This window comes from Agelaius phoeniceus, chromosome 29 (assembly GCF_051311805.1).
Source record: "Agelaius phoeniceus isolate bAgePho1 chromosome 29, bAgePho1.hap1, whole genome shotgun sequence".
Classification (NCBI taxonomy): Eukaryota; Metazoa; Chordata; class Aves; order Passeriformes; family Icteridae; genus Agelaius; species Agelaius phoeniceus.
The window spans coordinates 3,569,501-3,593,059 of NC_135293.1; the positions used below are offsets into that span (position 1 = coordinate 3,569,501).

Sequence of the window (23,559 nt, forward strand, 5' to 3'; positions counted from 1 at the left end):
TGTCCCTTCACCTGGGGTGTGACACACAAGGACGGCGCTGGGACAGCTCAGCCAGCCCAGGCAGAGCCACTGCAGGAGGGGGTGGTTGATGGTTGTGTGTCCTTACCTGCTTGGTAGCAATGGGAGGAAATTCTAAGCTCTATCAGAGCACCCCAAACACCCCAGGGCAGCAACTCCAAAATACCCCAAAAGCTCCCCCCCCCAAAAAAAAAAAAAAAAAAAAAAGGCAAAAAAAAAAAAAAAAAAGAGAAAAAAAAAAAAAGAGAGAAAAAAAAGTAATTAAAAAAAAGGTAAAAAAAAAAAAGGAAGAGAGAGAAAGCCCCTGGGGTGAGGGGGGTGTGGGTTTATAAACACACCCTGGAGGAGCTGCAGGGGTGGTTCTGGACCTGCCCCCACACTGCCTGCTCCAGGTGAAACCTGTTTGAGGTTAAAGTGCCCCAGCTGGGCCCTGGGATCAGCCAGGCTCCTCCTGCCTCAGCTGCAGGGCCAGGCAGGGCAGGGCCAGCAGAACCTGTCCCCTCTGGTAGCCGGGGGGCAGTGAACTGCAGCACAAGGCCTCCGTGTCTGTGCCTCAGTTTCCCTGCCTAGTGCAGGGACAATGAACACCACATGGGGAAGGGAAGCCTCTGTCCAGGGAATCCTTTGGGCTCTCAAATCCTTTGGGCTCCCAATCAATGCTTTGGGCTCTGAGTGCTGCCAGGGCAGCAGGGAAAGGCAGAAACCTCCTGCAGGATGAAACCTCCTGCAGAAACATCCCCAGGCCAGTGAGGGACGGAGCAGGGATGGAGCCCAGGGCAGGAGGGGAAGGGTCTGGAATGACACATCCCCATGGCCTGAGCCCCTGCTGGGCAGCAGGGCAAGGTGAGGGTGGTGACACTGGGCTGGGGGCAGTGCCAGGGCAGGGGGCAGTGCCAGGGCATGGGGCAGTGCCAGGGCTGGGGCTGTGGAGCTCAGTGCAAACTGGAAGAGCCCCCCTGAGCCTCTCCTGGTGTCCATCAGGGCCTTGGCTGCTGTTCCTGTGCCCTGTGGCCACATGGACAGGCCAAGGGCTGCACTGGGAGGGGAAGATGCTGCTGCAGAGCAAATGATGGGAGAAGTTGCAGGCAAACAACAGGAGGTGGCTCTGGTTCCTGTTTTCAAATCCCTATTTTTGTGTTGGTTCCTTTTGAGAACTTCATCTCATTTCCCTTCTCAAGTCCCTGTCCCAGAGGGGCCTGTTCTGTGACACTGTGGGGACAATCCAGGAGTGCCAGACCATGACCCTGAAGCCATCCCAGCCAAGGGACACATTCCCAAGGGGACAAACAGGGGTGAATCCAGGGCTCATCCCAGCAGCCACGCACAGATTGGAGCTCTCCAGGGTGTCCTGGCTGTCCCCAGGCTGGTGGCCCTGCAGTGTCCCCTGTCCCTTGGGCTGGGCCACCCTGCCCAGCTGTGCAGGTAATGCTGGAGCTTGCAGAGGCCTGCACAAGTTCAGGTGCTGAAAGCAACTTTTGGACCATTTCTGCTTGGTTTTGATGGACTTTGGCCTGTCAGGAGTCCCAGAGTCAGGGCTGGCAGTCACAGGTGGTGCAGAGAAGGGGGGAGATCCTTTCCCTCCCTCCTGCAGGCCCCCAAAGCCCAAATGATGCTCAACCACCCTACATATTGTGTGCACAACAGGAATTTGTACTTAATAGATTCATTTATGCTCCTCTTTGGACATGTAGGTCTGTATTAGACTTGAAGTTCTGCCCATATAAATGGAATAAGGTCATGTTCTGTATGAGTTATTGTGTATTGCTTGCTATAAGTGAAAGCTTGATATCTATGCATCATTTTGTAACCTTCTCCAGGAAAAAGGAGTTATTTGCAAGCCATGTATTCTTCCTGGATGGCTGGGTTTTCCAAAAATGCTGAGTTTAAATCTTTACAAAGTACAGGTCAGGAGTTACATTGTTTTGGTTATTTAGAATAGAAGTCTCTTGACTCTGAAATTAAGGGTACAGTAGTTACTCACTGATGCTTTGAGATGCCTTACTGTTTAGTTTTTGAAGTCAAACTGAATCAGGAGAAAAATTCTCATTAAAACACTAACCAGAAAGAATGTTTCTTCCCAAAGCTCCAGGGAAGATGCTCCAGGAGCTCCTTCCTTGTGCCAGGCACTCCAGGGTGTCCTGGCTGTCCCCAGAGCAGCAGCACCCCCAGGCTGGTGGCCCTGCAGTGTCCCCTGGGCTCTGCCACCCTGCCCAGCTCCAGGGCTGCCCTTCTGGGATGAGCCACAGGGACTGGCAATGTCCAGCTGCTTCTGGAAAGTTCCACCCCTCTGATTTCCCCAGGTTTGGTGGCACCTCCCCTTCTCCTGCCACCTCCTGGTGCTCTCTGCTGCCTGGGAAGAGGTGGAACACGAAATCCTGAGATGCTTGTGCAGAAATCTCTGCAGGATTTGCCCGTCTGGGAGGGCTGATGGAGCCAGAGGCAGCTGAGGATGGGGGTGGAGGTGCTGACAGGGAGATTTGGAGCTGTGTTTGCTTTGTGGTTAGAGGCAGACTTTTCCTCAGGGTCAGCAGGTGCTGCCCAGCTCCCCTGGGGGAAATGATCTCCTCTTCCAGAGCTGAGATTCCCAAAGGAAGATTCCCAAAGGAAGAGGCTCTGTCTGGTGCAGAACATCCCAAACACCCCAAGACTGGGCTGATCCAGAGGGACAGTGAAGCAAAGGCCCCCAGAGGCTGAGGCTGAACCTTCCTGAGGGGTCAGAGCAGGAATGACCCAGCCCTTGTCACATCCCTCCCATCCTCTCAATTAGTCTGGAAGATTAATTAGAAAATCCTCCCGTGGCCCTTGCTCAGTCTGATCCTCTCCTCCCCTTGTCACAGACATCTTTGATGGAAAATCCTTTCCTTAGGACTGTCCCTCCTGAGAAGCTGAGAGGCCTCAGGGACAAAATGTAAGCAATGGTTATCTGCTGCTGTGGAATGCAACAGGTGCATCTGGGATTGGTCTCATGTGGTTGTTTCTAATTAATGGCCAATCACAGCCCAGCTGGCTCAGACTCTCTGTCCCGGACACAAACCTTTGTTATTCTTTCCTTTTCTATTCTTAGCCAGCCTTCTGATGAAATCCTTTCTTCCATTCTTTTAGTATAGTTTTAATATAATATATATCATAAAATAATAAATCAGCCTTCTGAAACATGGAGTCAGATCCTCTCCCCTCATCCTCAGAGCCCTGTGAACACCATCACACCCCCTCTGGGTTATCTGACACAGCAGCTGCTGCTCCAGGGGGAATCTCCCTCCTGCAGAGCCCAGACCCTGCCCTGAACTGCTGCAATCCCCCTGGGCAGCTCCTGCATCCCCCCAGGCTGCTGCCCTGTGACCGTGTTCACAGGGCTCTTGGATGAGGGAAGAGATGAGGATCTGACTCCATGTTTCAGAAGGCTGATTTATTATTTTATGATATATATTACATTAAAACTATATTAAAAGAATAGAAGAAAAGGTTTCATCAGAAGGCTGGCTAAGAATAGAATAGGAAGGAATTATAACAAAGGTTTGTGGCTCAGTCCGAGCCAGCTGGGCTGTGATTGGCCATTAATTAGAAACAACCACATGAGACCAATCACAGACCCACCTGTTGCATTCCACAGCAGCAGATAACCATTGTTTGCATTGTGTTCCTGAGGCCTCTTGGCTTCTCAGGAGGAACAGTCCTAAGGAAAGGATTTTCCATCAAAGATGGCTGTGACACTGCAGCATCTCCTGGCACCTCTCAGGGACCTCAGAAGAAATGGGACCACGACACTCCTTGTGCAGGCCTGAGCAGTGGACACACATTTATTGCTGTGGGGGGTTTGGGTGCTGCTGCAGAGCTCCAGCATCTCCTTTGCACGTTGGCCTCCCTCAGAGGAAGAGCTGAACTCCCTGTGGCCCCCAGTGGCAGCAGGGCAGCTCAGATTTGGTTGCTCAGTTGTTTTTTCAGACTCTCTTATCTCATCAGCAGGATCCCAAGTGTGGACTCTGACCCAGGGGGGTTTTCATGGTTATGTGCAGTTAAATCTGCCTCTCTCACTTCTCTCCTGCCACTTCCATGTGAGACATTTACAGACAAACACCACCCTGGCACGACAGCATGGCACAGAGGGAGGATGTGCCTTTGCACACACTCTGATTTCAATGTGTTTGAAAGTGGCACAGCTGCCTGAGTGCCTCTGGGAATGAGAAAATCAGAGATTTGGGAAGAAGATACTCTGCTAGGCAATGCACATGAGACCCCTGGAAAAGCTCACACCAAACACTGCAGCACCAGAAACCATAATAATAATAACAACATTAATAATAATAATAAAAAGCTATTTATGACACGGCCTTTATTCACAGAGACATTTGCCCCAGGGCTTTGTTTTACAGATCCCCCACCTCCTCTGCCCTGTAGCCCACAGCACCCCAGTGCAGTCCACAGCATCCCAGGGCAATCCATGACCCCACAGGACATGGGGAAGGGGGATCAACCCTGCAGAGCCCCCCCAGCTCAGCCCCACAGATCCACCCCACAGGAAAAGGCAAAGGGATCCAGAAAGGGAAATGCCAGGGGAGTGCTGGGGGTCTGTGCCAGCCCCTCCCTACCTGGGATGTGCTGTGCTAGGCCAGGCTGGGCCAGGCTGGGCCATGCTGGGCCCCCTGGAGCAGGGAAATGGGAACAGGGCCCCCCTAAGGCACTGCAGTCACACCCCCTCACCCCTGCTCCAGACCCCCCTTCAACCTCAGAGCAGGACAAGGGGTGGGAATTTCACAAACCCCAGGATGTGGGACCGGTTCCTGTGTACCTGGGCACCGTGGAGGATGGGGATGGCCATGGGGTCACCATGGGATGGCCATGGGATTGCCACAGGATCAGCATGGGATTGCTGTGGGATCTCCATGGGATCACCACAAGATTGCCATGGGATCAGCATGGGATTGCCATGGGATCACCACGGAATCATCATGGGATCTCCATGGGATCACCTTGGGATCACCATGGGATCGCCATGGGATCATCATGGGATTTCTATGGGATTGCCAGGAGATTGCCAAGGGATCACCTTGGGATCACCATGGGAACACAACAGGATTGCCAGGGGATCATCATGGGATTGCCATGGGCTTGCCATGAGATCATGAGATCACCACAGAATTGCCATGGGATCATCTTGGGATCACCACAGAGGATCACCACAGAATTGCCATGGGATCACCACAGGATCCCCCCCAGGCACCATGGCACGTGGGACAATGGGCACGCTCTGCCTCCAGCTGCCACTGCCTCCGAGTCCTTTGGTATCTTGAGTTGGCATCCCAGGAGCCATGGGGTGAAGTGCCAAGCTGGGGAGCCATGGAAGCAGGTGGGAATGCTCATCCCATAGTCCCAGAGCACGGCTGTGTCCCTCAGGATGTGCAGCCTGGAGCCTCTCCCGGGGGGACAGGGGACACCAACTGCCCTGTGCTCCCCGTGCAAGAGATTTGGCAAAGCCAGAGCCAGGACAGCTGGTCTGGAAAGGCTGCAGGAGAAGGGCCAGGTATTTCTCCTTCTTCTTGGGCACTGATTGGTTCAAGTTTGTATCACAGTGAAGTCTGAGATGTGGGGAAGGAACCCAAAGCACCTTCCCTGAGAGAGCCAGGACAGCTCCTCCAGCCAGGCACATCCCACCTGCTGCTGACCACAGAGCCTTCCATCCCTTGGGAGCAGACTCTGGAGCTTCTCCCTCCCCTCTGGAGGGACACTGGCAGCCAAAACCAGCTCAGCCCATCCTCAAACACGAGTAAACATCAAGAGAAACTAAGAGGCACTATAATAACGCAGATCCGGGAGGGGCCGGGCTTGGCACTCCCCGCCTGGCTCCGGATGGATGGCTCGCTCCAGCCCAGGGCTCAGATGTCCTGCAGGGGGTGGCCAGGTCCAGCCCAGGGCTCAGATGTCCTGCAGGGAGTGGCCAGGTCCAGCCCAGGGCTCAGATGTCCTGCAGGGGGTGGCCAGGTCCAGCCCAGGGCTCAGATGTCCTGCAGGGGGTGGCCAGGTCCAGCCCAGGGCTCAGATGTCCTGCAGGGAGTGGCCGGGCTCGGTGCGCTCCCGTTTCACCAGCGGCTCCCCCGGGTCCCCCTCTGTGCCCAGCTCGATGTCATCTGCAAAGGACAGGGCTCAGAGCAGGGCACGGGGCCACCAGGAGCTGCCTGCCAGCAGAGCAGGCTGCAAGAGGCAGCACAAGGGTCCCCAAACCTCCCAAACCATCCCAACCCTCACAAACCATCCCAAACCATCCCAACCCTCCCAAACCATCCCACCCTGAACCCTCCCAAACCATCCCAACCTTCCCAAACCATCCCAACCTTCCCAAACAATCCCACCCTCCAACCCTCCCAAACCAACCCAACCCTCCCAAACCATCCCACCCTGAACCATCCCAAACCATCCCACCCTGAACCATCCCAAACCATCCCAACCCTCCCAAACCATCCCAACCTTCCCAAACCATCCCACCCTGAACCATCCCAAACCATCCCAACCCTCCCAAACCATCCCAACCCTCCCAAACCACCCCAACCTTCCCAAACCATCCCACCCTGAACCATCCCAAACCATCCCAACCCTCCCAAACCATCCCAACCTTCCCAAACCATCCCACCCTGAACCCTCCCAAACCATCCCAACCTTCCCAAACCATCCCAACCTTCCCAAACCATTCCAACCCTCACAAACCATCCCACTTCTCCAACTCTCCCAAACCATCCCAAACCATCCCACCCTGAACCATCCCAAACCATCCCAACCTTCCCAAACCATCCCAACCTTCCCAAACCATCCCACCCCGAACCCTCCCATACCATCCCAACCCTCTCAAACCATCCCAACCCTCACAAACCATCCCAACTCTCCCAAACCATCCCACCCTCCAACCCTCCCAAACCATCACTCCCCGGCAGGGAGGGCAGGTACCTTTGTCCAGCAGTGTTGGGGACAGGGATGTGAGGTCACCAAACTGAAAGAAAAAGGAGTTCTGGGGTCAGTGAGGCTTTGGGGAGTTGAGGTGCCAGACAATTCAAGCACCCAGGAGAGACTGTGAGCGTTGGTGGTGGAGAGCAGAAATGAAAAGCAACCACAGGTTTTGGGGGAAAAGCCTTTTGTTGCCATTTAAACCTCTGGGCAAACAACACACACAACAATCCAGGGCAGGGTTTAGCTCTGGAATTAAGGCAGAATGAAAGAATGGAAATTTTTCCATCTCCCAGGTGATGACCAAGTGCTGCTACAGGCAAAGGTGGTGCCTGTTCTCCAGCCCTTTCCACCTCTCAGACATTTCCCCTCTCCTACATTTCCCCTCCCTGCAAAGCCTTTGCAGTGATGTCTGAGAGAGTTTGGATCCAGGATGTGGAACCAGAGAGCTCCTTGTCTCTGGAGATGTGGTGAGGTCTGAGACACCAAACTGCTGCAACAATGCTGGAAAATCATGGAAAGCTGGGCAGGAGCTGAGGAGAGTGGGAATTACAGAATTCAGTGGGAGTGGGAGGACACTTCATCCTTCTTTGCTGGGAAGAATCAGCCTCCTCCTGGAGAGCAGGAATATTGCAAGGGTTGGATGGAGGAAAAGCCTGAGGAATGGGAGGCAGACTCTGCCTTTCCTGATCTTTAATGCCACTGAGGGAGGTTTTGCAGGGAACAGTGGGAGCTCAGCACTGCAGCTGGAGCAGAGTGGGAGGGCAGGGAAGGCAGAACCAACAGGCTTTGGTTTGCCTGGATCCCTACATGAGCTCTGTGGAAGCTTCCAGGAGCAAATGAGATCAGTTTTGAGTGTGTGGGCTCAGCTTTAAACCCACAGTAGTTTCAGCATTGCTGTCACAGGTTTATCAGGGGCTTTTAACTCTGTATTTCAGAGAGAAAAATTGGATGTGGCCTCAGCTAGGTAGGACAGGACCTGCCTGCAAGCCAGGCACCAGAATTACTGTGAACAAAAAAATCCCAAACCCTCACAAACAGCCCAAACAACCCCATCATCCTCTTCTTCACCTCAAAAATGGAGGGAGTGGCTGGCTGTGCAGGTAATGCTGGAGCTTGTAGAGGCCTGCACAAGTTTGGCTGCTGAAAGCAACTTTTGGACCATTTCTGCTTGGTTTTGATGGACTTTGCCCTGTCAGGAACCCAAAGTCAGCGCTGGCAGTCACAGGTGGTGCAGAGAAGGGGGGAGATCCTTTCCCTCCCTCCTCCAGGCCTCCAAAGCCCAAATGATGCTCAACCACCCCAAACCCAAGACCCACCAGCTCAGGGAAGATGCTCCAGGAGCTCTTTCCTTGTGCCAAAACAACTCAATAAATAATTTTTGTTGTAAAACAAGCCGAGGGCGCAGTGCGCTTTGTGAACCAGCGGTGTCTTTGGAGGAGCTGCTTCTTTTGGGTTGGTTTCTAGGGAATAAAGGGCTCTCACCTCTCCCATGACAGCAATTGGGGTCTCCCCTGTTGCCTGGGCCACACGATGCTCCACCAGGTAGAACATGTACTCGTCGTAGAGCAGGCGGATCAGGTGGAAGGAGCCAAAGCTGGCGGCGCTGCGCAGGGTGAGGTCCCGGATCACCATGGAGCTGGGAATGGGCAGGAAGCACAAACCTGGGCTCAGTTTTACATCTCTGCCATGGCTGATGTAAGTTCTGGACCCTGGTGGTACTGTGGGACCCAACACTGTCTCTGCCTCTGACCCAAAAGTATCAAAACCAAAAGAAATTTGGTTTATGGAGCATCCTATGCCTGTCCTGAAGGGATACCAGAACCACAGTTAAGCAGAGTTTCATGGGAGTAAAGAACTTGGCCTTGGTTTTAAGAAATTCAGTTTATGGAGCATCCTATCCCTGTTCTGAAAGGTTACCAGAACCACAGTTAAACAGAGTTTCATAGGACTGAAGAACTTGGCCTTGGTGTTAAGAAATTTAGTTTATGGAGCATCCTATCCCCTTTCTGAAAGGTTACCAGAACCACAGTTAAACAGAGTTTCATAAGACTGAAGAACTTGGCCTTGGTGTTAAGAAATTTAGTTTATGGAGCATCCTATCCCCTTTCTGAAAGGTTACCAGAACCACAGTTAAACAGAGTTTCATGGGAGTAAAGAACTTGGCCTTGGCTTTAAGAAATTTAGTTTTCTAAATGGAATATCTTATCCCCATCCTGAAAGGACACCAGAACCACAGTCAAGCAGAGTTCCATGGGAGTAAAGAACTTGGTCTTGGCTTTAAGAAATTTAGTTTATGGAGCATCCTATCCCCATCCTGAATGGATAGCAGAACCACTTTTAAGCAGAGTTCCATGGGAGTAAAGAACTTGGCTTTGGCTTTAAGAAATTTAGTTTATGGAGTGTCTTATCCCTGACCTGAAAGGTTACCAGAACCACAGTTAAACAGAATTTAATAGGAGTAAAGAACTTGGCCTTGGCTTTTCAAGGAGCTCTTTGCTCCCAAGCCTGATGCAGAAATACCCCAAAATGACAAAGAAAATGTACCTGTAGAAAGACCACTTCAACAGGAACTGCCTGGCTGCCTTGGGGAAGCTGGGGCTACCCTCGTGGTGCTTCAGCACCTGAGTGACCACATTGTCCAGCCAGCTGGCCCACTGGTCCAGAGAGCTCTGCTGCTGCAGAGTCAGCTTGAAATCCTGCTCCAGCTTCTGCACCATGCCCTCCTCACACTGGCACACCCACGAGGCCTGCTCCTGCTCAGGAGAAAGGGTTCACAGTTACTCCTGCCCTGCTCCTGCTCAGGAGAAAGGGTTCACAGTTACTCCTGCCCTGCTCCTGCTTGGAAAAAGGGCTCACAGTTACTCCTGCCCTGCTCCTGCTTGGAAAAAGGGCTCACAGTTACTCCTGCCCTGCTCCTGCTTGGAAAAAGGGCTCACAGTTACTCCTGCCCTGCTCCTGCTCAGGAGAAAGGGTCCACAGTTACTCATGCCCTGCTCCTGCTCAGGAGAAAGGGTTCACAGTTACTCCTGCCCTGCTCCTGCTTGGAAAAAGGGTTCATGGTTACTCAAGCCATGGTGCATGGTGTTGTATCCCAACCCAGGAATTAATTTCTAGCAGGTACAAGAGGATGATTCCACCCTTCTCCAGGACCCCTGCTCCAGCAGAACCAGCCCTGGCACTGCAGGAGGGCTGAGCCACAATTCCAATGGTTCTGCTGCCAACAGCCTGACCCACAGGGTGTCAGGCTGGGTTCTGACTCTGGAAGTGTTGGTTTAGTTCACTACATTGTTTATTTTATCCTTTTATTTTCTTCCCTTATAAAAAATTGTTATTCCTGCTCCCACATTTTTTTGCCTGAGAGCCCCTTAATTTAAAGTATAGAGCAATTTGGAGGGAGCTCTGTCAGTGTTGCTTTGGTTTACTGCATTGTTTATTTTATTGTTTACTACATTACTCTGTCAGTGTTGTTTTAGTTCACTGCATTGTTTACTTTATCCTTTTCTTTTCTTCCCTATTAAAGAACTGCTATTTATTCCCATTTTTTTTTTTTTTTTGCCTGGGAGCCCCTTAATTTAAAATTTACAGCAATTCGGAGGGAGGGAGTTCACATTTTCCATTTCAGGGGAGGCTCCTGCCTTCCTTAGCAGACAAACCAAGGCAGGGAGGAGCAGGGGTGGAGCAGTGGCTGGATGATAAGAATGCCCAGGCTAGGGAAGCAGTGTCCAGCCAACCTCCAGCCAGTCAAGCACTGCCCAGGCACAAAACCCAGGCCCTGTGCTCAGGGGGTGTTGTGCTTCAGGGCAAGTGGCCACGGGTAGAAACTCCAAAGCTGCAGGGCGCTGAAGAATGGGCGACTCAGAGCTTCTTGGGGAAGGAGGTTTTATTGGAACGGGAGGCGATGGGTCGGGGAGCTGAAGTCTGAGCCCCGAGGCAGGGAAAAGCCTCAGGTTTTATAGGGAATAGGCAGGGTTAGGAACAACAAATCAGAAGAGGGGTACAAAAGATACATTGAGAACTGACAACAGCATACAACCAACGGGAGACAGTTGTGGGCGGGGCCCTGGCCCCTGAACCAATCACCCAACACCCCAGCCAGAAGCTTCTGGAAAAAGAGGCAGGGGTGCTGGATGACAGGCAGGCGGCCAGGGGAGGGGAACAGGCAAGATACATGGGGGTAACCAGGACAACGTGGGAGGGGTACAGAGATTGGCATATACTGGAACCTTCGGGCAGAACCATTAACACAACAACGGGGGAAAACTGAACAAACATAGAACAAACCACAACACGGGGGGGGTCGGTGGGTACCTGCACGTTGGCGAAGTCCACGCGGTTGAGGTCGCTGAGCATCTGGTTGATCTGGGACGTGTTCTGCAGCACGGCGCGCGCCGCCTGCGCCAGGTGGTTCAGGGACGTGTACCTGCGCAGGGTCTGGGCAAAGGCACTCACCACCCCCACCTGCAACACACCACGGGGAAGCAGGGTCACACTGAAATATTGTATGGAAACCCTTTCGCTAGGATTTTTCTCTGAGAAGCCAAAGGATTTTCTCCTGAGAAGCTAAAGCTAAAGGATTTTCTCCTGAGGAGCTATCGCTGGTCAGGAGTCTCTGTACAAATCACAAACGGGATGGGGCTGCTGGGGAACACTTCTCAAGCTGTTTTATTTTCCAGCATCAGCCTCATTCCATGGTGATGACAGTGGGAAGATGCCAGCAGCTCACATCCCAAGTACTTAATGTTACAACTCACTTTATAAGTTTTTTGACCAATCACACAAAGCAAAAGCACATTGACAGTATTGATATCTGTATAGTGTATATTCTATATTGACAGTAGCTCTATCCAAGCACTATAAGCACAGGTACCTTTAGTTAAAACAATGCTTGCTTATTTCAAATACAATACCTACTTGTGAGCCTTGAAACACAATGCACAGAGCTCCATTATAAAGCTTAAAGCTTTCTAATATCTTGCTAGATAAACTCTTCTTTAGCTTAGGGAGTTATACCAGACAAGTGTTAATACACAGACCATTGTTCTATTTGTCTTTGCTTTTCTACATTTTACATATTTTTTCTGCTGATCTATCTCATGGTTACTGCTTGGCTCTAATCACAGTTCTGCTGTCTTTGTAGCTTTCCCAAAACCTTCTAAATTTATGGATTCCCACAAGAAGCCTCAGAAAAGAAATGGAAACAATAACTATCTGATGGCTGTGGAATGTAGTCTGGAGATGGTTTACCAACAAGTGTATCTTTGATTTGTCTCATGTGGATTGTTTTTAATTAATGGCCAACACAGTCCAGCTGTGTCAGTCACAAAATTTTATCATTCCTTTCCAGCTTTCTGATGTCTCCTTTCTTCTATTCTTTAGTATAATTTTAGTATATAATTTTCTTTTAATATAATATATATCGTAAAATAATAAATCAGCCTTCTGAAACGTGGAGTCAAGATTCTCATCTCTTCCCTCATCCTGGGGACCCTCAAACACCACCACAGCAGGGCAAGCTCTGCTCTCTGCCCAGCCCTGCAGGCATCAGCACAGGCAGTGCTGCAGTCACAGCCATGGGAGGGCTCAAAAAACGTGTGGAGGTGGCATTTGGGAACGTGGTTTAGTGGTGGCCTGGGCAGTGCTGGGGTTGTGGTTGGACTCAAATCATCTTAAAGGTTATTTCCAACCTAATCCTTGTGCCAGGCACTCAGAACAGCTCAGTCAATCCTTGGGCACAGGTGGTTGTGAAGCAGGTTGAGGGCACAGGGTGGATCATGAACCAATGGTGTCTCTTTAGGTGCTGCTCAGTTTGGGTTGGTTTGTAGGGAATGAGGGATTCTGACCCCTCCCATTAACATCTCCCTGGGTGCCTAGGCCACACAATGCTCCACCAGGCAGGACAGAACAGCAATGGAAGGACCCACACCTGAATATTCTATGATTCCATTATTTATTCTCTTTAATCTACCAGGTTTTCACACTCTGCCTCCAGCAGAGACCAGCAAGGTGGGAGAAGGCAGCAAGGATCCCTGGCTTTAGGAGGGCAGGAGCCTTGGGGCAATGCCACTCACTCCTGTGCTTTCCAGGCTTTTCCAGCCTCATTCCAGGGCAGAGATAACAGGGAATGGTCCTGGCCCCAGGGCTGCCAGAGCTCCAGGAGGGTTTGGACACCACTCCCAGGGATGCTCAGGGTGAGATTGTTGGGGTGGCTGTGCAGGGCCAGGGGTTTGTGATGATCCCTGTGGGTCCCTTCCAGCTCTGGATGTTCTGTGACTCTATGATTTTCTCCCACAAAGCTTTATCTGCAATTTCAGGGCACAGAAATGGCTCCATGGACAGAGAATCATCAACTTCTGGTAGAAAGGAACTTCCCCCCCCTGTCCTCCCACTCCTGGCTGATTTTGGTTCACAATCACCCATTGCACCATGCCAGGTGCAGGAACTTCTGCAAGATGCAAACACACACTGGGCCCATCTCTGCTCACCTTGGTCTGCACGACCTGGGGGGGGAATTCACTCATGGCATTCATCAGCCACCCCTCCAAGCTCTTGGCAAAGTTCCTGATGGCCTGGGTCAGCGTGCCTGCAAAGAAGGCTGCACAGTCAGAAAAGCTGCTCTGGGGCATTTTTAGTTACCATTTTCTACCTTAGCACTACTGGGAAAGCCCAGCCTGTGGTCTGGTTAGCTGAGATGTCAACTCAGCATCAAGGAAATCAGCTGGGTCGATACACCTAAACTATTCTTTGATATTATTACTCAAAACTCTTCTTATTATTCTTTTTCTTCCTCTTTTTCATTTTTATTTTTCATTTTTTTTTATTCTTACTCTTATCCTTACTCTTATTCTTACTCTTATTCTCATTTTACTCTTATTCTCATCCTTATTCTTAATCTTATCCTTATCCTTATTCTTATCCTTATTCTTATCTAACTCTTATCCTTATGACAGTTAGACTTAATGATCTTAGAGGTCTTTTCCAACCTAAACATTTCTGTGGTTTTTTTTATTATTCTTATTTTCTTTTGTCCTATTCTTATTCTTATCTTACTCTTATCTTTATGACAACTGGACTTAATGATCTAGAGGTATTTTCCAACTGAAACATTTCTATGTTTTTTTAAATTATCCTTATATTCTTATTCTTACTCTTATTCTTACTCTTATTCTTATCTTACTCCTATCCTTATGACAGTTAGACTTAATGATCTTAAAGGTCTTTTCCAACCTAAACATTTCTATATATTTTTAACTATTCTTACTTTTTTTTTTTGTCCTTTTCTATTTATAGCCCTTCTGAGCATTTTTCAAGCATTGAAATTGGCTCTTCAGAGACACCCTCATGCCCCAGCTTGTGACAGCCCTCAGAGGGACATTTGGGAATCCAAATCAGAGAGAAAACTCTCAATACCCCATTATTAATCTCCCAAAAAGTTGACCCCTAATTTCTGGGAGTGCAGTCAGGGACAGGATGGTTCTGTGCAAACAAAGACCTCCAAGGAGCCACAGCCCAAAGAGCTCCCATATCCAAACTCCTGGCCAAAACCAGGAGATGTGAAATGCATCACACCAAATTTAAAAGGCAGGGGAATTGCCAGGGGGTACAAAATATCCCTCCAGAGCAATGCTGCAGGAGGAACACTGCTCTTACCATGATATTTTAGCCAAGACAAACACCTCCAAGTGGGATTTTACAGTGGAAATCTTTGTGGCAAGTGGTGGCCAGAGTGAGACCAGGCTCAGGTGGGGCTGTGGGTACTCACTGGGCACTGGCCTGAGCACGTCAGGGATGAGGATCTCCACCAGGGCCTGGTACAGGATGTGGTCACAGCTCCTCATCCACTTGAGGATGGGCTCATACTTGCACAGGGTGATCAGTTTGTCCTTTGGGAGGGTCCCTTCAGGTTCCTCTTCACTGCAGGAGGAGGAGGAGGAAGGAGACAGAGTTAGCAGCAGGTTTGCATTCAGTGTTTTCCCCCTCCCTCTGCATTTCTAACTCCAGTTTTCAGCAGAAAAAAATCATCTTTGTGTGCCTTGCAAAAGGAAATGTTTGACTGCTCATACAGGTCTTGTCTCTGCCAGCACCTCCCTGTCCTTGGAGCCAGAGCTTGGAGCAGTTTTCCCTCAAATCCACACTCCTGGTGTTCCCTTTTTACCTTCAGAGCCTCTCACACCCCCTGTTCAGGGGGAGCTGAGCTCCAGCACTGCCATCTCAGCCAGAAAGGCTCAGCTGGATCCTCCCTACAGCCCCAGCTGCTCCCAAACCTTCCCTCCCCTCTCCTCTCACCCTCCTGAGCCACAGCCCTGGGGACAACAACTTTGCAGCCAAGGTAGGGGCAGGTGAGCTGATATTGAGAAGTTTTCAGGTTGTTTAACCCCTCCAAATGCTGAACATTTTCAGAAAGAAGGAGATTGAATGGTTGGATGAGAACAAAATATATTGTCTGTGACTGACTGGGGTCAATCCAGCTTGCATTATTTTCACTTTGTAGATGTATAAAGGCACAAGATATTTGTTACAAGGCAAGCAGAAAGAGCTGAAGCCTGAATTCACTGCCAGAGCTGCTCACCCACACATTATGCTGGGAATTGGGAATTTGGAAGGGTCTTTCCCCATGGAAAGGCTCTTTTTGCCCATCAAAATCATTAAAGCCAAGCCTTGGACATGCTCTAAAGGGGACTTTGAGCCTCAGGCTGCAGATTTTTAGTGCTGAACTCCATGGGCATAACTCCTGGAAAATCCCACTTGGAGAAACAGGTCAGGAAACCTGCTGGGAACCTGCTGTGAAGTGCATCCATGTTCTGCATCTTCCCATGTTTTCAGTGTGCCTCCTCCCTAATATTTGGGGTTTGTATTTATATTTATATATTAAGAAGGGGAGGGAGTGTGTTATTTACCTCTCTGGGTAAATGGCAGAGGTGTGAGAGCCCTGCAGAAAAGCTGCCTTCATTTTTCCCTGTGTGCCTAGAAACAGCTTCTGGGGTGTTGCAATCTGCCTGGGAGCTGTTCCCTCAAAAAATTGAGATTTTAAACCGAGCAAACACAGCTGCAGTGACTCCTTGCAGGAAAATATCCCCTGGGCAACATTTACAGGGCCATATTCTACTGATTTTTGAGGGATCTTTCCTTATTACTCAATGTTTTACCATTTTTCTTCTGAATAGAAAACCTTCATCTTTATAACCTCAGTAAGAGCAGACAGATTTGTGATAGAAATTTTAAGAAATTTTTTCAATTTTCTCTGTTTTCACTTATTTCCATTCCCCTGGCAGCAGCTCCCAATGCATAAAGGATGAGGAAGAGGCACAGCAACGAGCCAGGCAGGAGTGAAAAGATGAAAGCAGCTTTGTTTGCAATGATCTGCCTCAAAACAAGAGGCACTGACAGGTCTGGGCAGGCAGGCAAGGCAGAGAGTCAGTCTGGAAATCCCTAAAACCTCAGAGAATCCCTAAAATCTGAGCAGGGAATCATCACTGGGGAAAGCAGGAGGTGCAAGGGACATGGATGAGACCAATCAGCCTCAAATCACCCCGGGGGAGGTTTAGATTGGATATGAGGGAAAATTTCTTCACTGAAAAAGTGCTCAGGCATTGGAACAGGCTGTGGTGGAGTCACCATCCCTGGAAGTGTCCAGAAAAGGTGGGGATGTGGCACTTGGGGATGTGGCTGAGTGGTGACTCCAAGAATTCACAGAATGACCAGGTTGGAAGAGACCTCAAAGATCATTGAGTCCAACCCAGCCCCAACACCTCAAAACTGGTGAGGGCTGATAATTTATATTGTGGAATCAGATGCAGGGGAATGAGAAGCTCCTTTTGTAAGCTCTGAACTTTGCATTACAATATTAAACACTTCCAACTCTCTTTGTCACAGCTCTGCAGGGCAGAAAATACTCCCAAATTCTCCAAAGCACTCATTTATGCTGATTTTCTGCTAGGTTATTTTCAGATACCAGGAGGTGTTTTGGAATAGCAAGCACACAATCCTATAGCTTGCTTTTCTTTCTATTTGGTCTATCTAAAAACCAGAATGACTGAATATCTCAGACAGGATTTTCTCCCCACAATAAGTTTCATTTGAAGGGCATAGATTTGTACCTGTAAGATCATCTACCTAAAATCTTAGCACTGAAGAAAAACAGGCTTTAGGCTCAAAAAGACTAAAAAAAAACTTCATTAATGTTAAAAAGAGATCATTAATGTTAAAAAGAAGGGAAGCAGGGGAGTACCTGGAGGGCAGAGCAGTGGGGCCATCACTAGGGGGTGCCTTGGGACTCCAGAAGGATTGCCACAGCTTCTCGATGTAGTGGAACTGGAGGTGCATCACGACATCCAAAGTGGCCTGAGAGCAAAGAACACCACGGGGTGAGCACTCAGCTCCAGTGCTGCCACCCACAGGAAATCATTCACATGAAAAACAACGGAATTGGCACTGTTGGAGTGACCAACTTAACATAAAAGAGGTCACATGGTGACAAAAAAAATCAATATTTGAGTTGTAATTGCTGGCAAATGAAGCATTCCCAGCTTTTCCTAAGAGCTGGTCACTTGAGTGATGCCCCATGTCAGTTAATAAATCAATTACAAATAATCCCCAAAGAATATTGCAAACAATCACCTCACAGTGCCTCCTGTAGAGAACCTGCAGAGTTTTCACGTCGTTCAAGGTGAAACCTTCTTGTAAGAGGACATTCCCAAGATCAGGGGCTGGGAACTCAGGAAAGACGTGGGTTACATCTGGGAACAGAAATTGGGAGAGATGGTGAGGGTAAGGAAAGCTCAGAGTGCAGCTGAGCACAAGGTGCTGCTGTCACTGGAGGCTCTTTCATGTTCCAGCTGGGATGAGAGAGGAAAAATGAGATCATTTACTCCTTTCCCTGATTTGTGCTGAGAAAAAGCAAACAACTACAGCCCAGTGGGTTCAGTGGGGAAAGGAAAATGGTTCCTTTCTGTTTGTAATAAAAGAAATAAGAAAACATTATCCTCATCTACCATCTATTAGAATTTCCCTGAAGCCTGGAAATGTGTCTCTGTACAATGGGGAATAGAATTGGGAAGCAGAGGCGTCAGGAGCTGGGATTTGTAGTGGAGACACAGACCCAGGACCAGCAAATCCAGAGAAGGTCAATATGGATCATCTGCACCCAGATCCCCACTGCAGCCTTTGCAAGGAAGGGAATTGCTTCCCTCCTTTTTCCAGGACCTCCACTATTCCATGGAATTTAAATAAACCAGATGGATTAAAAAAATACTGTGAGAGACCCAACAGACCCATGGGCTCAAGGAAAAAACCCTCCTGGGGAGAGAGGAGTCAGGAGATAAACTTAGCAAGTGTGACACTACAAAAACCTATAGAACACATCCTATATAAAAAATATATATCTGAAAAAAAATTATATATATATATATAAAATATACTATTATATATATAATTTATATATAACATAAAAATAAATAATATATATATAATTTTAAAAATCTACAGTATATATATGTATATACACTGTAGATTTTTTAGGAAAGCCCAACAGAGTCAGGACTTGCTGGATACATATAAATAAATAAATAAGATATAATAATATATAATATATATACTAATATATATAAAAATTTATATATAACATAAAATTTAATATTATATATATTATTTAAAAATATTATTTTTTATATATATATACATACTGTAGATTTTTTAGGAAAGCCCAACAGTCAGGACTTGCTGGATAAAACCTTCCCTTTAAAGCCCAAATCCCTGATGTGGAATAATTAATAATTGATCACCAAAGGAGTGTCCTCACCTATGAACTGCTGGTGGTGCTGGCACTGAGCAGCCACTGACTGCTCGGGTGTGGTGTGGGGGGTGCTGTTGGATGCACTCTCTGCCATCCCATCCATCTTCTGGGCTGCTCTGTACCTAAATTCCAACAGAATTAGGATGGATTAGGATCCACACAGACAGGAGAAAACACCTCTATGTTATTTAGAACACACAGCTGTGAGTTCATGGAGTGGATGGTACATTCAAGGCAAACACGGTGAGGGCTGATCATTTATATTGTGGAATCAGATGGAGGGGAAATGAGAAGCTCCTTTTGAAAAGCTTCCCCAAGACAGAATTAAAAGGGCTGAGAAGTTTGGTGACACCAAAAAATCACAATAGAGAAGCAGAGCTGCAGTGGGGTCCAAACCCATAACCCTGAGATCTTACGGTTGGCACCCAAGGTGGGGCTCAAACTCACAACCCTGAGATCTTGCAGGTGGCGCCCAACGTGCGGCTTGAACCCACAACCCTGAGATCTTGCAGGTGGCGCCCAACGTAGGGCTCAAACTCACAACCCTGAGATCTCACACTGGCGCCCAACGTAGGGCTTGAACCCATAACCCTGAGATCTTACACTGGCGCCCAATATGCGGCTTGAACCCATAACCCTGAGATCTCACACTGGCACCCAACGTAGGGCTTGAACCCACAACCCTGAGATCTTACATTGGCACCCAACGTGCAGCTTGAACCCATAACCCTCAGATCTTACATTGGCTCCTAATGTGCAGCTTGAACCCACAACCCTGAGATCTTGCAGGTGGCGCCCAATGTGCGGCTTGAACCCATAACCCTGAGCTGTTACATTGGCACCCAACGTGCAGCTTGAACCCACAACCCTGAGATCTTACATTGGCTCCTAATGTGCAGCTTGAACCCATAACCCTGAGATCTTGCAGGTGGCGCCCAACGTGCAGCTTGAACCCACAACCCTGAGATTAAGAGTCTCATGCTCTATGGGCTGAACGGATTCTCACACCCACTGAGTGTTTTGGGCAGGGCCAGGGGGCACCTACCTCTGCTTCTGGTGGATGGGCTGCTGCCTCATGGCCATGTACTGCGTGTCCTCCTGCAGGCGGTTCAGCGGCGACTCCGGCTTCAGGCGGATCCCGTAGTAGTGATATTTGGAATTTCCCCTGGAAATATCAACTTAGTCACTAAAAGTGATGGCCCTGGTTGCTTGGACAACACACCCAATTTTGTGCAGCACACGGCTGCCAAGCACTGTTTGTGTGGCTGAAGGGATAACTTGGTGCCTCAGGTTTGAGCTTTTCTATTTTTCAGGTTCTGTGCTGCTTTAGTGGGTGGGTCTGGGCTTCATATTAGGGGGTGGTGAGCTCTGTGCACAGAGCAGGGAGACAAAACAATTCCTGCTCCAGCTGGGGACCAAGGACAAATGATCCAAATCTCAGCCCCAAGAGCACAAACAACGTGGGCTGAAGAGAGAAAAATAGGAAGGATGGGACTTCATGGGCAAAAGATGTAATTGGACAATTAATTCCAATATACAAATGCAGCAGAACTTATAAAATTGTGAGACCCTGTGACCAGTTGTGCATTTTTGTGACCATTTTGGTTCATCTTGGCTGTAGCCCTGGCTGGGCTCTTGTGCTGCACAAGGTGGATCCATTGAGGCCTTTTAATAAATCCCTACTTTATTAACTAACTCTGTCTATTCTCTGTTCTAGCTCAGCCTTCACAAGGCATCAAACTAATGAAATGCCATCATCCCCTAGAAAATTTAAACCCACATGTGGCCAAGTGCAGTGGCATTTATTCCCGTAGATCCCAGAAAAGAAACATCTGAACCTCCTAAAGATCCAACAGCTTCTGAGTGCACCAGAGATGCTGCAGGAGGGTTGCTTTTTGATTCTTGACCTAGGTTGATAAGGAAGTGAGTTTTTGGAAGGTTGTGGTCAAACCAATCAGTGCTCAGATTTGAATATTGGCACCTGGTGTGGCCACTGAAGACGTGGATACACCTCTGAGGGACTCCTCTCTCCTTGATGAACTGAGAGTTGATCATCTGAGGGCTGGTGATGAACTAAGAGTTGATTATCTGAGGGGTGGTAACTGGATTGAGAATCTAAGGTTTTATTTTGTGCTGTGGTGGAAATTGGGGGGAGGAGGAATGTTTTGGAAGGTTTTCATTCTGAGTTCTCTGTGTGTTCCTTTTTACATATTGTAGGTTAATTAAGTTTTTTCCTTTATTCCTAAACTGGAGCCTGCTTTGCTCTATTTCTGGTCACATCTCACAGTAGCCACTGGGGAGAATATATTTTCCTTGGGGCACTGGCATTGTGCCAGCACCAAACCATGGCAGATTAACTGCAGATTGTGACCAACCTGGTGCCCAGGCGCCGTGTCCTGAGCCCCATGAAGACGGAGCGGATGAGCTTCCCGAAGGAGGCGGCGTTGACGGGGTCCAGTTTGTGCTCCTGGCAGTGCCTCAGGTAATGGTTGTAGAGGGAGCTCCGGGGCAGGCTCACACCCTCTGCTGTCTCATAGTTATCCAGCAGCCACTGCAGCTTCAGGCAGGGAAAAATAAAAAAATATGCAAGTCTGAAGAGAGCTGAGAAGTCAGGCAAGGTCGATGTTTAAATGTCCGGATGGAGAAGTTCAAGAGAACTGAGTAATTAATTTATATGGGTTAATTAACATAAATTATAATTTATACAACTTTATGGTAGTTTATAGGATAGCAAAAGCCAGTTTATAGGATGGTAAAATCCCCCAGCACAAACAAAACCAGTCAGATTTTTCATTAAAACACAGTCCTGCTGCCACCTCAGTGTCCACCTCGGGTTCAGATGAATTCCTGCAGACCTAAAATAAAGCTGTAAAAATTCACATTTTCCAAGGAAAAGAGATCTTGAGATATTGCCTAAGAGAAATAAATTTTAGGGGAAGCAAATTGATGCAAAGTCTTTATTAATTGGAAGATTGGCATGTCTGCAACTGCTCCCTTAACAATAAAATTAATGGTTGCCAAAGCAACCTTCAAAATCTGAGGGAATCCATCTACTTTGCAAAATTTACTGTCTGAACTTCTGACATGGCTGTTGATTAAAATTTGCAATTAATATAAATTATTTATACCAAGATAGTCTGAAAGGGCAGGTCCAGCACATGGTGTCAGCACAGGAATTCAAATGCAAAGCCCCCAGTCTCCTTTAATTAACTAAATGACTTCAGCACCAATAAAATGAGTGCTGTAATAATTGAATTTTGGAAGGAATTGGATGTACACATGCACTAATATCAACAGGGTGGGTAAGAGCCCTTTCAGTGTCGTGAGGGGTGTCTGGGATGAACATTTTGCAGGCTTCCCTCTCCCTCCAGACCTCCATCCCTGCACCAGAACCAGCTGCATTCCCGCCAGAACAGGGCAAAACGGATTTGGGTTGTGAAATCCAAATATCAGCCACAACATCTCCATACAACTGAGAGTCCAAGCAATTATGGGAACTGAGCATGGATTTAGCCTAGAAAACAGTGGGATTTGACAAAGCCCATGGAGCTGCACCCAAACCCTCTCCACTCCCACCCCAGTGTCCCTCTCTTCTCCCATTTTCTCTTGGTGACACCCCAAGGTCCCAGCTCACCACAAGGCTGCAGTTTTACATCAATAATTCTCTGAAAGACAACCTGAGCTGTGTGATGGCATCTCTGGCACCTCCACTGAGCTGTCCTTGTGCCCCACCCTGCTCTCACACAGAGCCTTGCAGCCCCCTCAGGGTGTGCTCTGTGGGTCTCCTTCACACACCCACATGGAAACCTCTGCTGCACAAAGTCAGCTGCATCCAAAACTGTAATTAAAATTATTCTATCCGGCCTGGAGAGGAGAAGGCTCCAGGGAGAGCTCAGAGCCCCTTGCAGGGCCTAAAGGGGCTCCAGGAGAGCTGGAGAGGAACTGGGGACAAGGCCTGGAGGGACAGGACCCAGGGAATGGCTCCCACTGGGAAAGGGGAGATTTTTGTGGGATATTGGGCAGGAATTGTTCCCTGGCAGGAACAATTCCCTGTGGAGGCCCTGGCACAGGTTGCCCAGAGCAGCTGGGGCTGCCCCTGGATCCCTGGCAGTGCCCAAGGCCAGGCTGGACAGGGCTGGGAGCACCTGGGACAGTGGGAGGTGTCCCTGCCATGGCAGGGGTGGCACTGGATGGGCTTTGAGGGCCCTTCCAACCCAAACCATTCCATGATTTGTCAGCTGGAGCTGATCCAAATCCAACCACAAATTCCTGTGACTGCACCCATCAGCTCTGGTGGCCTTTGGAGCTGGAAGGAAGCAAAACCCCCTGGCCACTTGTCCCTCTGTCCTGCATTTCAGGAGCCTCTTCTCCCCCTCCCACCTTCCCCCAGCTCCACACCACCCAGGGCACTCCTTGAGGTGATCCCTTCTCCAAACCCCACAGTTCCAATAAATGGTTTGTTAATGATCCATCATGACCCTCCTGCTCCCACCTGCAGCACAGACACCCCTGGAAGCCCCAAAAAATCTTTCTGTGGCCCTGAGCCTCCCCCAGCCATTCAGTTCCCTCTAACAAAAAATGGACCCCAGTGGTTTTGCCATAAAACACCAGCAGGAATTCAGTTTTTAAGTTGTCCACATCTATGTTAATTTTGGCCCATCCCCTATGTTTAAGAGATTATTGCTTAAGATCCTTTCAAATTTTTAAAGCAGGTATTTTATTTATCCTGTGGAAGATACTGAATGTGCATCAGATATTTATCCCCTAAATCTTAATCCTTAAGCCTTAAAAAAAATATAAAAGTTGTGTATTGCTATGGA

At 48.7% G+C, this 23,559-nt stretch overlaps 1 protein-coding gene across 6 annotated transcripts in view; it reads right to left on the bottom strand.

The window, feature by feature from the left end:
• Positions 1-4,331: 4,331 nt before the first annotated feature.
• The window catches only part of RFX2 (regulatory factor X2), a 92,084-nt gene continuing 72,856 nt past the window's right edge, over positions 4,332-23,559 (bottom strand). For 5 of the 6 annotated variants that reach the window (XM_054650096.2, XM_077191368.1, XM_077191367.1 and 2 more), the window contains 12 exons: positions 21,115-21,296; positions 19,785-19,904; positions 18,746-18,861; positions 17,566-17,684; positions 17,177-17,289; positions 14,711-14,862; positions 13,434-13,531; positions 11,260-11,409; positions 9,496-9,704; positions 8,434-8,587; positions 6,952-6,994; positions 4,332-6,140 (listed from right to left, as the gene is read on the bottom strand). In XM_054650096.2, coding sequence (XP_054506071.1) covers positions 6,049-6,140; positions 6,952-6,994; positions 8,434-8,587; positions 9,496-9,704; positions 11,260-11,409; positions 13,434-13,531; positions 14,711-14,862; positions 17,177-17,289; positions 17,566-17,684; positions 18,746-18,861; positions 19,785-19,904; positions 21,115-21,296 — 1,548 coding nt within the window. In that variant the 3' untranslated portion in view covers positions 4,332-6,048. The remainder of the gene's footprint in view (positions 6,141-6,951; positions 6,995-8,433; positions 8,588-9,495; positions 9,705-11,259; positions 11,410-13,433; positions 13,532-14,710; positions 14,863-17,176; positions 17,290-17,565; positions 17,685-18,745; positions 18,862-19,784; positions 19,905-21,114; positions 21,297-23,559) is intronic. The other variant, XR_013185528.1, reaches the window with a different exon arrangement.